Consider the following 13,130-nt stretch of genomic DNA (forward strand, 5'->3'; position numbering starts at 1 on the left):
ATAACCTTCCTTGATAGCTATGGTGTATGGTTTTTTTTTTTTTGCTTTTTGTGCAATGAACCTTACTAAGAGAAAACAACCACAAAGTTTACTCTTTTATGATTGACTCTCTTTTCAATCAAAGCTAACTAAAGCTAATTGGAAAGGGTATTTTGATGAATTAATCATGGAGATTGAGATGTAAACATGTTGTCAAAGACCCAAAACATGGCGTCCTTGCTTCACAGTTTTGACTGGGAGATAAGCAGTGGTACCACTCCAGAGACCTTGGACATGAACGAGTGGATGGGAATAACGGTGCGAAAGCTTGTTCCTTTATATGCAATACCAAGAAAGATATCTCCCATAAATTGATAATCAACAGAGTTGAAGTTCTGCACATCTGATGGTGGAATATGTGCCTTGAGTGGTCTAGAGCAACAACAACATAAAAAGGATTTGTGAGTGTTGTCAATAAGTATTTTCTGTTAAGCATCATGATTTTGGCTTGTTTCTCTTAGTGTCTTGCATGACGGTATAACGCTCTTGGCTGAATTCTGAGGTCGATGTTCAATAAGAAGATAATCCATTCCTGTTATGAGAATGGTGCAGAACTGCAACTAAAGAACATATGCTGTTTGATTTTTATTTTTATTTGTTTAACCATTTGTTTGATGATCTTAAATTTCATTACATGTGCTAAATGTTAGCCAGCGAAGTTCCCAGTGATGAACAGTGATCCCAATCAGGGATTCTATTGTTCAGAGGCACAAGAGGACTGTCTGTTCTAATTTACTAATGGCAAAGACCGACTTGCTAGTTAATAGACACGTTCTTGCATACTGGGAAGCATCTTTTGTTTCTTTAGGATCTTTGGGTTTTGCCAAGCTGCTAGTTAGTTTCCTCTACCTTACCTGTCAACATCTGCTGTTCTATTTCTAATTACTTTTTCATTAAAAGCTAGTTAGTTAATAAATATGCTCTAATCAATGAAATTTAAGATAAAAAGTTCTCAATGACCTCCTTAATTAATCTAATTATGATGTCCCATGAATCATGCGCCTGTAGGATGATAACCTAGACTCTTCATGTATTTTCTGCATTCACCGTGCACTTCTCATGGAGTCTCTGCCTATCAGCACCAACTACTGGTTAAATTAATAATCAGGTCATTCAAAGAGTATCACTGCATTATTTAATATGTTCAGGCAAGCTGTCATGATCCATAATTATTGGGGACGTTCACCAGATGAATCATGTTGCTGCTTGAAATGTTATCCTCTACACAAATAAATAATGTATGAACATGCATGCATTTCTTTTCAACACCAACAGTTTAAAGCAGAACAATGAAAGGAAACCGTGTCATAGCACAATACCATAGCTCCAGCCATAGTACAGTGCGAACAAAGGATTTATAGAGGGACTGCAGCATCTTCCAGTTATTATAAAGCTTTAACTAACAAGAGAGCCCTATTATAAGGTTACTTTGGGCTCATCTAAACACAGTTTGTCTAACCAAACAAGCTCGATGTGGTATTTGGGGTGTCAAAGCAAGCTTTACCCCTTTATTCCAGATTTAGAAATCCAGGTGCCAAACATTTTTCATAGCTTCAGACCCTTTCTGTTATTCATGGCATTATTCTATCCTGAATCGCCCATCTCAGAAGACACCCTCAAACAAATGATTAATGTGAATACCATATTTCAATTTACAATAGCAAATAGAAGAAACCTTAATATAAGTTCCCATGATCATAGGACAATCCAAGTAATTGGACCACCAAATCTTTTGATGATATGGAAACAAAAAGTTTTTTGCATATAAATTAGGGGAACAAAGAAGAAAACTAAACACAGAAAATGGAGAGCGCCTGGAATTTACTTGCCGGGTAGGTTCTTTTCTCCGCTGAAACAGAGAAAATCGTGAGTTGATACCAAACAACAACAACCGGGGCCCCCGGCATGGCCAGTCTTTGGTAACATCTTTGACCTCGGAGCCATTCCACACCAGACATTGTACAAGCTCAAAGAAAAGTATGGTCCTGTAATTTGGCTAAAACTTGGATACACAAACACCTTGGTGATACAGTCCGCCGAGACTGCTGCAGGATTATTCAAGAATCATGACCTTGCTTTCAGCGATCGCAAAGTCCTTCTTGTGTTTACAGCTCATAATTACTACCAAGGATCACTGGCACTAGGTTGGTATGGCCCAAACTGGCGCATGCTCCAGCGTCTCTGCTCAACAAAGCTCATGATAAATTGATAACCAAGCAAATCGACCAGACAGCTGTCCTCCGACAGAAGTGCACTGATGACATGATAAGGTATATTGAAGAGGATGTTGCAGAAGCACAAGCACAGGGAGAGTCGGGGGAAATCAAGGGCGCCCACTACCTCTTCCTTATGACCTTCAATCTAATTGGCAATCTTGTGCTGTCACGGGATCTTGTGAACCCTCGGTCAAAAGATGGCCATGAATTCTATGATGCCATGAACAATGTCATGAAGTGGGCTGGGACACGAAATGTGGCAGAATTCTTAACATTTTTGAAATGGCTGGATCGTCAGGGGATCATGAGGAACATGGTGCAGGACATGGGACAAACCATGAGGATAGTGGAGAAATTTGTGAAGGAGAGGACAGAGGAGTGGAAGTCAGGGAGAAAAAAGAAAAAACGACTTCCTAGATGCACTATTGGAGCATGAAGGTGACGAAAAAGATGGGCCTGATGTGATCTCAGATCAAAATAGACTAATTATCATACTGGTAAACACGATGCCTTAAATGCAGATTACACATATCAAACCAAAATTTTCATCAAGCTTCTGTGAAGTATATATCATAAACATTTGTTAACTACATTTAATTCAAAGTTCTTACTCAATGGTGCAGGAAATGTCTTTTGGTGGATCAGAAACTACAAGCACCGCGATGGAATGGGCCATGACAGAGCTATTGCGCAACCCTATGGTGATGGGATGAGCTACAGAAGAGCTTCATCAAGTTGTTGGACCCAAATGAAAGGTTGAGGAAAGCGACATAGATCAACTTCCATATTTGCAGCCAGTGGTTAAGGAAACACTAAGGTTACATCCAGTCATTCCTTTGCTGCTTCCACCAAATACTTTAGAAGATACAAACTTCATGGGGCACCTAATACCCAAAGATACACAAGCTTTTGCGAAAGCATAGGGTATTGGGAGAGACCCAGATTCTTGGGAGGATCCCATGTCTTTCAAGCCTGAGAGATTTCTAGGATCAAACATTGAGTACAGGGGACAGAATTTTGAGTTTATTCCATTTGGATCTGGGAGATGAATTTGTGTGGGCATGTTATTAGCTCATAGGGTAGTTCTCCTTGGTCTAGCCTCTCTGCAGCACTGTTTTGACTGGGAGCTTGGCAGCGATTATGCTCCAGGGACCATAGACGTGAATGAGAGGATGGGACTAACAGTGCAAAAGCTCAAACCCTTAAAAGCTAAACCAAAGCAGATAGGGAGAATGATAAATGTCAAATGAGTTTCTGCAAGTTGGGTACCGAGGTCATTTGCGTGTGGAATGCGTGTTTTGAATAAATGTCTTCAGCAATAATATCAATAAGAAACAGATGCGGGGATTATATGACAGCTAAGGAGTTTTCTCTACTGACTGTTTTTAATTACTTGCTGCTGCTCATGTTCTCCATAACTAGTGTTCCTGCCAAAAAAAAAAATTAGCATCCTAAATCTATAGCATTGGGAAGGACAAACTGGTCATCAAGATGACCACTTAATCTGTATCCAGCATCTGGCAAAAAATTTAGCACCTGTATTTTATTTCATACTATTCAGCACAGCAGTACGTGAATTGTTCCATTCTTGAACAATGTAATCTAATTTCAGCACTTGCTATAAATTTAAGTAGACTGCTGACACCCTATCTTGCTAATCACATTTCAGGAACACAAATTTCTAATATCATAGACAGATTGAATACATAATTTCTTGCCCTACAGATGGGGGTGTTGATGGAGAAAGTATCGCTGGAGAGAAGGGGAAAAAAAAAATTCCTATACTTGATCTAAAAATCAAGATTTGGTAGAGTATGCAGACACTTTAGCCTCAAAGATAACTGACTATCTAACATACAGTATGGTTAAATTTCAGGCATTGCTGAAAGAGTGGTAAAATTGCATTTCTCTAAATTCTAGACATTCTCATGTTACAATATAGGTTATGCATACATCCAAAAATGAATAAATTTGAAAACCCAGATGCGGAGAGTAGATCAACGTGCTTAGACACAAGAGCATTGATTGATTGATCAAAATGGTACCTTAACAATGTGAGGATGCAGCATTAAGAAGTTGCTTTATGGGAGTATGGTCTGGTGGCCCAATCCAAATCATTTCATGAACCTGGTCACCTCATCATTTGAGACCTATGAGAACCTGTTCAATCCTGTGCCATATAATATGCATGATGATCCCTTTTTGGCTCATAAAAGGAACTAGCTCTGCAGCCCGGAATCTCTGGCAAGGCTTTTTCATCATGTTCTCCGTGCCAGATGTAGTTCAGACCAACAAGAAGTTCTGTTATTGCAGCCTCAGTCTTTGCTTGATCCGCAAAATGGAGGGTCTGAAACAGGAGTACATTTGTGCTGGAAATCTCATGTGCCCTCTCAAAGTTTTGCTTGGACTGCCATCTTATCATGTTATGAGCCAGTGGAGACAGCCATTCCAATATCTGTGACAAAGCCAGGTTCCACTCTGCTGCAAGTGAAGCATCATATACAAATGGAGCAAGAGATTTGGCATGTGCCTTGAGCCTAGCCTTCAGAGCAGATCTTATAGTTGTGGGTAACATGCCATACAGGTCATCTCTTGTTTCAAAGTCAATCATATGAGTCGATGAAGCTACCTTATCAATTAATATGATCAAATTTGCATAATGGAGAGCTAAAGCAGCAGCACCAAGAGTGGATGAGGGGGCTTTCAACAACCCCTGCTTTGAATTGAATAGAGCTAATTTAGAATAAAATCGGTTGCTGCGTGAAAGAGATTCCATATTTGATTTTTCCATTAGATCAACTTTTTTCATATAGTCACTTGTGAGCCTCAAAGAACCACCAACAACAGAATTGCAGGTCAGCAAAATAGGAGAATCACTTCCACTCATCATGCATTCCTTAAAAGAGCCAACATGAGACAATCTTTTTGTTTTCAAGCGAGACTGCTTTCCATGTAGGCTGGATGACTGATGATGAGGTTGAAGCTGCTGATTGCTTATTTTATACTTCTCAGCAGCCAGTCCTGAAGTCGAACCTGATGTTCCTGTAGGTACTGAAGAGAACCCATGTAGAATATCCTCTGAAGGAAGTATAGAAGATTGCATTAAAACAGAAAAGGAACGGGTCTGAGGAAGACAATCAGGATTCCTCTGTTTGCAATTGCTGTTTCCCTGAGCAGATGGTAGTTGATTGATCTCAAAAACATGCTTGATTCTCTCAAGTATAGTTAAAAGTGATCTTGCCAAAAGACGGACAACATAATCATAGGTTCTAATCCATGGTGACATATCCCGCAGATTTCTAACTTCCTGTCGCTGCCACATTACTTTCTTCTGAAATTGGAGCAATTTCACACGATCTAAGTCAGCATTGGCCCGCAGTCTCCTAAGAGTTTGTTCAAGTTCTGCAAGAACTTCCAGCTCCTGAGACAATTGCATTGTAACTGCAACAAATTTCTCCATTTTTTTAACTTTCCTCTCCATCTTCTTTAATCTATATTGCCACCCAAACCACTCAAGATCATTCCCAACCGGGTCATTAACAAAACGTTCAAATAGGAGGAAAGGAGGGTCTTTGCACTTCCTCCCAAGCCGAGCCACAGATCTTGCAATTAGCCTGAAATTCTCCAGTATCTCATTTAGTGCAAGATCCATCAGGCAATCATGATCCTCAGCTACAAGCCTTTTAACTCCAACTGAGTTGACAATCTCTTCCCTCAACCTATGGATCTCTCTATCATTCAAATAGTTCCATAAATTAACGACCTTGGACATCAAGCCTGCAACTTCATATGCCAATACTCCAATTGCTTCCTTATCAGTCTCTGCAGAGACTTTTCGTGAATTCCACCTCCAATTAATAAACCACGAGTCAGCGACCATCGCCTGTCCCATCAAATAACATATGTTACAGACAAAATCTCAAAAACAAACTTCAGGGGGTCTACTGATCCCTGTATAACAGGTAGAAGCACATAAACCCGAGACTGATTCGACTACTAAAATCTGCAAGAACTCAACCATATGACAAAGTTTTGTTTCTCAAGAAACTAGTAGAAAGACCAAACCTTAAAGTACAAGATGACTTAAAACTGAGCTATAAGAGAGTTCAGCATCACTAGAAATCAAACATTAAAATCGGCAGCATGTCCCACCTAAACTCAGACTTCAAACAGGCAGACGATTAACTCTAGTACCCCACATAAAATATTGGAATTACCATATCTTCAAAATAACAGAAAGGAAAAGAATATAACAGTAACCATAAGAGAGGAAGTACAGCAAAATTTTGAATCTTGAGTCTATTAATTGATCAGGGTCTCCAAAATAGGAAACAAAATCCATCATTAGAAAACTAATTACTTACTTGGTTTAGTCAAAATAGTTGAGCAATTACTTTCAATAAATCATAAAAATTATATTCATTTTTAGAATTTAAAAGATGGAGTTTCTTTCACATTTCAGCAACCAAACACAAGTTGTATAATTGAAGTCAAAATCTCTTCCACCGACCATATCACATACTTTCATTAAATCAAAGTAATTGTTTTAATTGTAATTTTCAATTTACAAACCACATGACTTCCTATAATAATAGAGGGGGGGGGGGGGGAGAGAAAGAAGGGGGGGGGGGGTGGCGGAGGAAAACAGCCTGAGATCTCAAGCTTAAAAATCATCAAAATGAAGAAATGTAAAGAACCCAAAATCCGCCTGAGATCTCAAGCTTAAAAACCATCAAAATGAAGAAACGTAAAGAACCCAAAATCCGAAATTACGCAAAGAATCACCAAGCCATCTTGTCAAACTACAGCACCAAAGAACAAGCAAGCATACACTCACCAAAGCAATAATGCTAGGTAGTTCCACAAAGGAAGAGCAGGGTGAACAGTGAGGTGGGAGTTTAAAAAAGTAGAAAGCGTGATTAAACCGTACGCCACCCCACCATCATATATAGCAATAACTAAAGCATAGAGCCAGAAAAAAATGGGTAAACAAACGAAATTCGGTCAATCCGAGGTAGAATAAGAAAAGACGACCATTGATATTTTGTTTTCAGGTTTATGCCTGAGGACTTCTAAGGATTCGCAGTTAGTATATATATATATATATATATATATATATATATATATATATATTCTTTGTTTCTTTTCCGCCCACTACCACCCTCAATAAATTCCTATGCAACAATTTTAAATAATTTCAACATCAGTATATTTAGAAAATATTTTTAAAAAAATAAATATTTAAAAGTGAGTTCCAACATATTTTTTTATTAAAATTTAGGAGTTGAGGTGTAGCTGTGTTTTATTATTTTTTTTAATTTTTTTATATTTTTATATTGTTTTGTTGCATTTATATTAGAAATATTTTTTTAAAATAAAAAAATATTATTTTAATAAAAAATATCTTTAAAAATAACAATATCCGAGTCACAGGTCATCAAATTAGTTTAGGTTTCGGGGGAATCCGTAAGGCATATGCACTTTAATTGTACACCTGTTCAACACACAATTACAATATTAAATTAAATAAATACAAATGTGGGAAACAAGATCTTGTATTCACTTGATATAATCTATGGACTCTCAGTCCGCGAAATAAATCTGAAATCCTTTCACATTTTCATGCACGCGCACATAGATTTTAACAATATCATATTACAATTACAATTACATTTTTACAAACTAAAACAAATTAGGGGGGCAGCCATTGAATGGCTGACCTAAAAATCTAAAATATATCGATATAAATAAATAAAAAATTTCATTTCATTTCATTTCAATAAGCCTAATAACTATAATAAAATAAAATTCTTAATTTTCTTATATATAGTGTTATATGACATTCTAATAAATAATAAAGATTAAAAATGTTTATTATAAAAATAAAAATTAAAAGAAATATGTAAAATAACTCTGAACTAAATCATCCTCGGTGATCTTTTAATGAGAAGAACACATCTATAATCACATCTATTATGAAGTTCATAGCAGTCTCTTTTTCTATGTAGACAATTAAATTGTCGGCAAGAAAATCACATCTATTCTGCTATGAATTCTTGTTCTCACCAAGCTTGTTTTGTAGTTGCTGTAAATATAAGAAGAGTTAAGATTGGTCGATTTTTTTTCCTTCCAAAAGTTCTCATTGCTCTGTACAATTCAAAAAGAGTAGTCAATTTTTCAAACTTTAGATGTTTTGGAATATCAAGCTCATAATGTTATAATTAAAATCTTAAATGAAGTTTCTCTTGCTTGCAATAATATTTGGGATAAGATCTTTTAGTCAAATTGCATATTTCATCAACATTAAATAAGTTATAAGAATCTTTGAGGATATAATGTTGAACTTAAAATAAAAAGCTTAATTATTTGATCACAAAATTTGTTATTTAACTCTTGTAATCGAAAATTAAATGCAACAACAAATATATCAACTTTCAAATGATGTTCTAAAGTTGGGAGAACTTCATTTTGATGTACATTCTCACAAATTAAACTCAATTTCTTTTTTTTTTCATTCTCACAAATTATATTGGCATGGTTTTATATATTGGAATTGATTTCATTGTCCATGCTCTTAATTTATGTTGCATCACGAAATACAATTGTAAAGTTCAGTAAAAAAACTAAAAGAACAAGAACTGAAACTCGTAAAATAGAAGAAGATTGTTCTATCATTTGTACTATTCTAGGAGTATGTCTTTCTACACTTTGATTTATTTTTTTAGTTTACATTTCAGTTCTTAAAAGCTGAAAAAGAAAAGAAAAGGCTTTCAATCGAACACGTTCCGATCACCGATCAACCAATTTTGATGTCAATAGTTTTTTTTTAAGAGATAAGTTCAATTAAGGTGATTTAAACCTTTAATGATGTTGGAAAAAAGATATAAGGACTTGGAAAAAAAAATTAATTTGATTTTGAGTTTTGCAAGCTGATTATAACATGTTTGGTTATTAAGAATGGGATTTTAGAGTCTTTATTTCATGTTTTTAAGTGAAAACATGTTGAAATTTAGGATTTTGAAATTCAAAAACTCAAACCTTGATTTCTCAGTCACCTCCCATGATCGCAACTATTATAGCAAACGACGAGTTATTTAGTGCCTTAAAAAAAAAACAAGGCAAGCTTAGACTTTAAGGCCCAAGGATGCTTGGCCTTTTTTTAAAAGTACAAGCATGTGCGTATAATTTAGAAGGCCTAACCCCACTTGAGATTTATTTTTGAAGGCCAAGCATGAGAACTTGATCTTGTAGGATAGGCATGGTGGTTTTATTATGTAAAATGCATTATGCTTCCTCTCATATTTCATTGTGGATCGAAAATGTTTTTTTTTTATTATTATTTTCATCAACGAAGTTCTGTTCTTTTAGATTGCATCCTTTGTAGCTAAGTTAATGCATATTTGTTATAGAAAGACACAATTGAGAGAAAGATGACCAAAAGTGTAGAACACACAAACTTACATGACCATTATGAAACTTGCATGAAAAGCTTGTTTTGGTCCACGTCCTTTCTCTCTCTTTTTTGACACAATCCTTTTATTTTTTAAAATTCTATTTTAGTTCAAAACTTTATTTTCTTATTTTTTCAAAACCTAGTTTGAGATAGAAAAGAGAAATTTATCAAAAAAAAATAATAAAAAAAAGAAAAAAATTGGTTGACCACATTTTGGCTATAAGAAATATCTTTCTTGGTGTAAACAGATTTCATTTAACGAGAGAAGTTTTATTAAGATTTGTTTGCCCTTATTCTTGCTAGAAAAACAAGATTGAGGTTAGGAAATGTATTTTTCCTTTTTGATTTTGTATATATAGACAAGTTTTGGGGTATTTTGAGTTGATTTGTTTGTTTATTAATATCATAAGGATGTTTTTTAGGTGATTTTAGATGAAAATATGCTTAAAATTGTTTTTGAAGTCAAAAATCACGTTCGAATTTACTTTTAATTGTCTTTTTTATTTATAGAAAATTAGTTAGAATAGATTAATTTAATATATATGTGGGGATGACTAATCCAATAGGTATACAACTTTAATTAAGATTACATAAAATGAATAAATCAAACAATATTTTGTGATTTCTTAAATAGAATATCATTTAATCTTCACTTGATTTATGAATAATGTCGCAACATTTTTTTCTGATATTAGTGGGTGTTTTTTTTATACAACCCTGTATGATATTTTTTTTCCTTGTTTTTATTCAATTCCTTCTCAATACATATTTTTTTTATTATCATTTAATTAAATAAAAAATAAAATTCAAGAAATAAAATTATTAAAGACAATCGGGTTCATAACCTGTGTTTCCAGATAAGATATCTTAATTTATATATATCTCTCAACTTTCTAATATGATATTTTAAAAAATAAATGTTGCTTAATTTTTTCATGGTTCTCAAATAATATTATAACATTTTCCCGTGTTATGCGTTATTTTTTTGCAACCTTGCAAAATCAAGTGCAATGATAAAAACAAATCTGTATGTTACAAAGATAAAGACTTCTACTGGATTATGGTTCTGCAGATGTGAAAACTTAAACAGAGAATCTTTTCTTTTCTTGAAACCAATACAGTCATGATTTCTAATTTGAGACAATCGTTAGAACAAGAGTTCATAATCCTTAGCTGGACATTTGCATATGTAAGAAAAGGAACAATGGTGAAATCAAAATTCATATCACAACTGGTACTGCAGAGTTGATTTTTTTGTTTTGACAGTTGAAGAATGAACAAAACTTTTCTTTACCGTTTTCTCCTGTAAAGCAAGCCTCATCGAATAAAAGTCAGCAATTGGAGTGTCAGATTGCACTTTGATTCTTGCAGTACCCACCTCTCAAACTTGCTCTCTCTTCTCACTTTGAGTCTTCCTTTGCTCTATCTCCCCTCCTTTCTATCGACTAGTCTGCTGTCTTGCCTCCTGTCTTACCTCCTCCTTCCTCTGTAAAGCAGGCCTATTTCCTCTTTTACGTTTCCCCCCTGTGTTCTTTTCCTTTGTGTCTTCCCCACCTTTTTTTAAATCGTTCTCTCCTCCTGTTTCTTTCCTTTCTCCCCTGTCCCAATGCCTCCATTCCTTTTTCTTCTTTTTCTTCTTTTTCTCCCCCCTTTCCCCCCTTTTCTTCTAGCTGCCTCCCTCCACTATTTAGAGGAGGGAATTTCATCTTAAATCTTCCTCCATCGTGACTGTCAATCTTTTGTGATTGCAGTCCTTGGAGAGGATTTCATCTTGAAATAATGGCCGTTGATCTTTCATGATCTCAAGTCTTTGAAGAGTAGATGAATCTAGACTTAAAAATAGACTAAATGATGGCCACCATCCTCTCTTTGATGGATCTTCCCTCTTTCTTTTTTTTTGCAAATTGAATTGATAGTTTAGTTTTTAATCTAGATTTAGGAGTCTCATTATGTTGAGGAGAAGTTTCAATGCATGTTTGATTTGTCAAAATATATTTAAATTCTGTTGATTTAAGAGCAATTATGGCTTTAAGAACCAAATTGGATTATGAAATAAATATAGGGAATTGAAGTTAACAGGTAGAGTAAAAGAGGCTGGTGCACGCGATAGAAAATGAGGGAGGCCTAAACTTTGTAGCAGCGTGGGCGGTCTTACGTGGTGATCAATCATGAATGAATGGAGGTGTAGTTGCGGTTGTTTTTTAAAATGTTTTTCATGTTAAAATATATTAAAATAATATTTTTTTTATTTTTAAAAAATTATTTTTAAAATCAGCATATCAAAACAATTCAAAATATACAAAAAAAAATTAATTTATAAATTAATTTTTTAATTTTTATAGAATGCGGTTTGCACCATATTCCCAAACAGACTATTTACAGTGGAGATGGATGCATCACGATGATATCTTTCATACCAGGTTATACGTATAGGATGATTCACAATGATGGTTATGAAACCTTTTCATTCTTCTCTCTCTTTTTCCTTTTTTTTTCTTTGGAATTCATGTTAGCCATTCTAAATTTTAGAGTTATCTCCTTACTTTATTATTATTTTAAATTCGGTCCTCGTTCATTTGATTGCTAAATTTTTGCTTATGGTCCTTTTTTATATTTTTTTTAATTTCATTATTCAATTAAAAAACTACAGGTTGTCCTTTTATATTTATTTTTTTAATTTAGTCCTAATTTTTTAATTGCTATTTTTTTATTCTTATGTGAAATTAATATTTTTTTTAATTTCATCCTTCATTCTAAAAATTTAAAATGTCCTCTTATTTGTTTAAATTTTTAATTTGGTCCTCATTCATTTGATTGTTGATTTTTGTTTTAGGTCCTTTTGTAAAATTGATTTTTTTTTCCAATCTTATCCTTCAACATAGGATTGGTTAGGAATTGGGCTTCATGTTTTTTTCTTAATGGGGTGATCTAGATTTCATGATTCAAGTTGCAGGTTTAAAAACTTAACTCGAGTTAACACCGTTGTTTTTTTAGGGTTTATGCTTTTTACATTGATTTTCTTTTTCAATTTCATCATTCTATGTTGATTTTTTAAAAAAAAAATAGGATTCATGATTTTCTTTGATTTACATTCTATTCGGTTATTCCGATCTCATCACCTAAATAATGGGTTTGGCGGGTTAGCTCAGGTTTACTCAAGTCTTTTTGTGGTCATTTTTTTTAATTCCTTTTGTTTTGTCCTTCAAAACTGAGTTAATTTATAATTGAGTTTTGTAATTTTTCATGATCTGTCTTCTATTGGGTTATCTCATTCTCATGATCCAGACCAAGAGGTTTGGCAGGCTTACCTGGTTTGTTGGTGTTTTTTTTAGGTCATTATTTGATTGATTTTTTTTATTCCGCTCTTCTAAATTAGATTTATTAGGAATTGAGTTTCATCATTTCTTTTTTGTTTGCTTTCT

The 13,130-nt window shown here is 34.3% G+C and overlaps 2 protein-coding genes across 6 annotated transcripts; one reads left to right on the top strand and one right to left on the bottom strand.

Moving 5' to 3' along the window:
• Positions 1-207: 207 nt before the first annotated feature.
• LOC133689432 (iridoid oxidase) lies at positions 208-3,505 on the top strand. Its single transcript, XM_062109289.1, is given in 6 exon segments — positions 208-297; positions 690-759; positions 1,911-2,245; positions 2,248-2,639; positions 2,641-2,752; positions 2,879-3,505. Coding segments are annotated over 6 exon segments (1,626 nt in total).
• LOC133689985 (uncharacterized) lies at positions 1,643-7,326 on the bottom strand. Of its 5 annotated transcripts, none has more exons than XR_009841371.1 (4): positions 7,093-7,326; positions 6,321-6,407; positions 4,301-6,138; positions 1,643-3,682 (listed from the first exon to the last, which is right to left on the bottom strand). XR_009841371.1 is itself a non-coding variant. In XM_062110111.1 (3 exons), exon 3 carries the CDS (start codon positions 6,133-6,135, stop codon positions 4,420-4,422), a length of 1,716 nt encoding a protein of 571 aa, XP_061966095.1. In that variant the 5' UTR covers positions 6,136-6,138; positions 6,321-6,418; positions 7,093-7,326; the 3' UTR covers positions 4,135-4,419. The 5 variants fall into 5 exon arrangements, 1 of the variants encoding a protein (XP_061966095.1); XR_009841372.1 differs by having other exon boundaries at positions 1,643-2,220; positions 6,321-6,418; XR_009841369.1 differs by having other exon boundaries at positions 6,321-6,418.
• Between the last annotated feature and the right edge of the window lie 5,804 nt (positions 7,327-13,130).

The sequence above is a fragment of the Populus nigra genome, chromosome 3 (assembly GCF_951802175.1).
Source record: "Populus nigra chromosome 3, ddPopNigr1.1, whole genome shotgun sequence".
Lineage (NCBI taxonomy): Eukaryota > Viridiplantae > Streptophyta > Magnoliopsida > Malpighiales > Salicaceae > Populus > Populus nigra.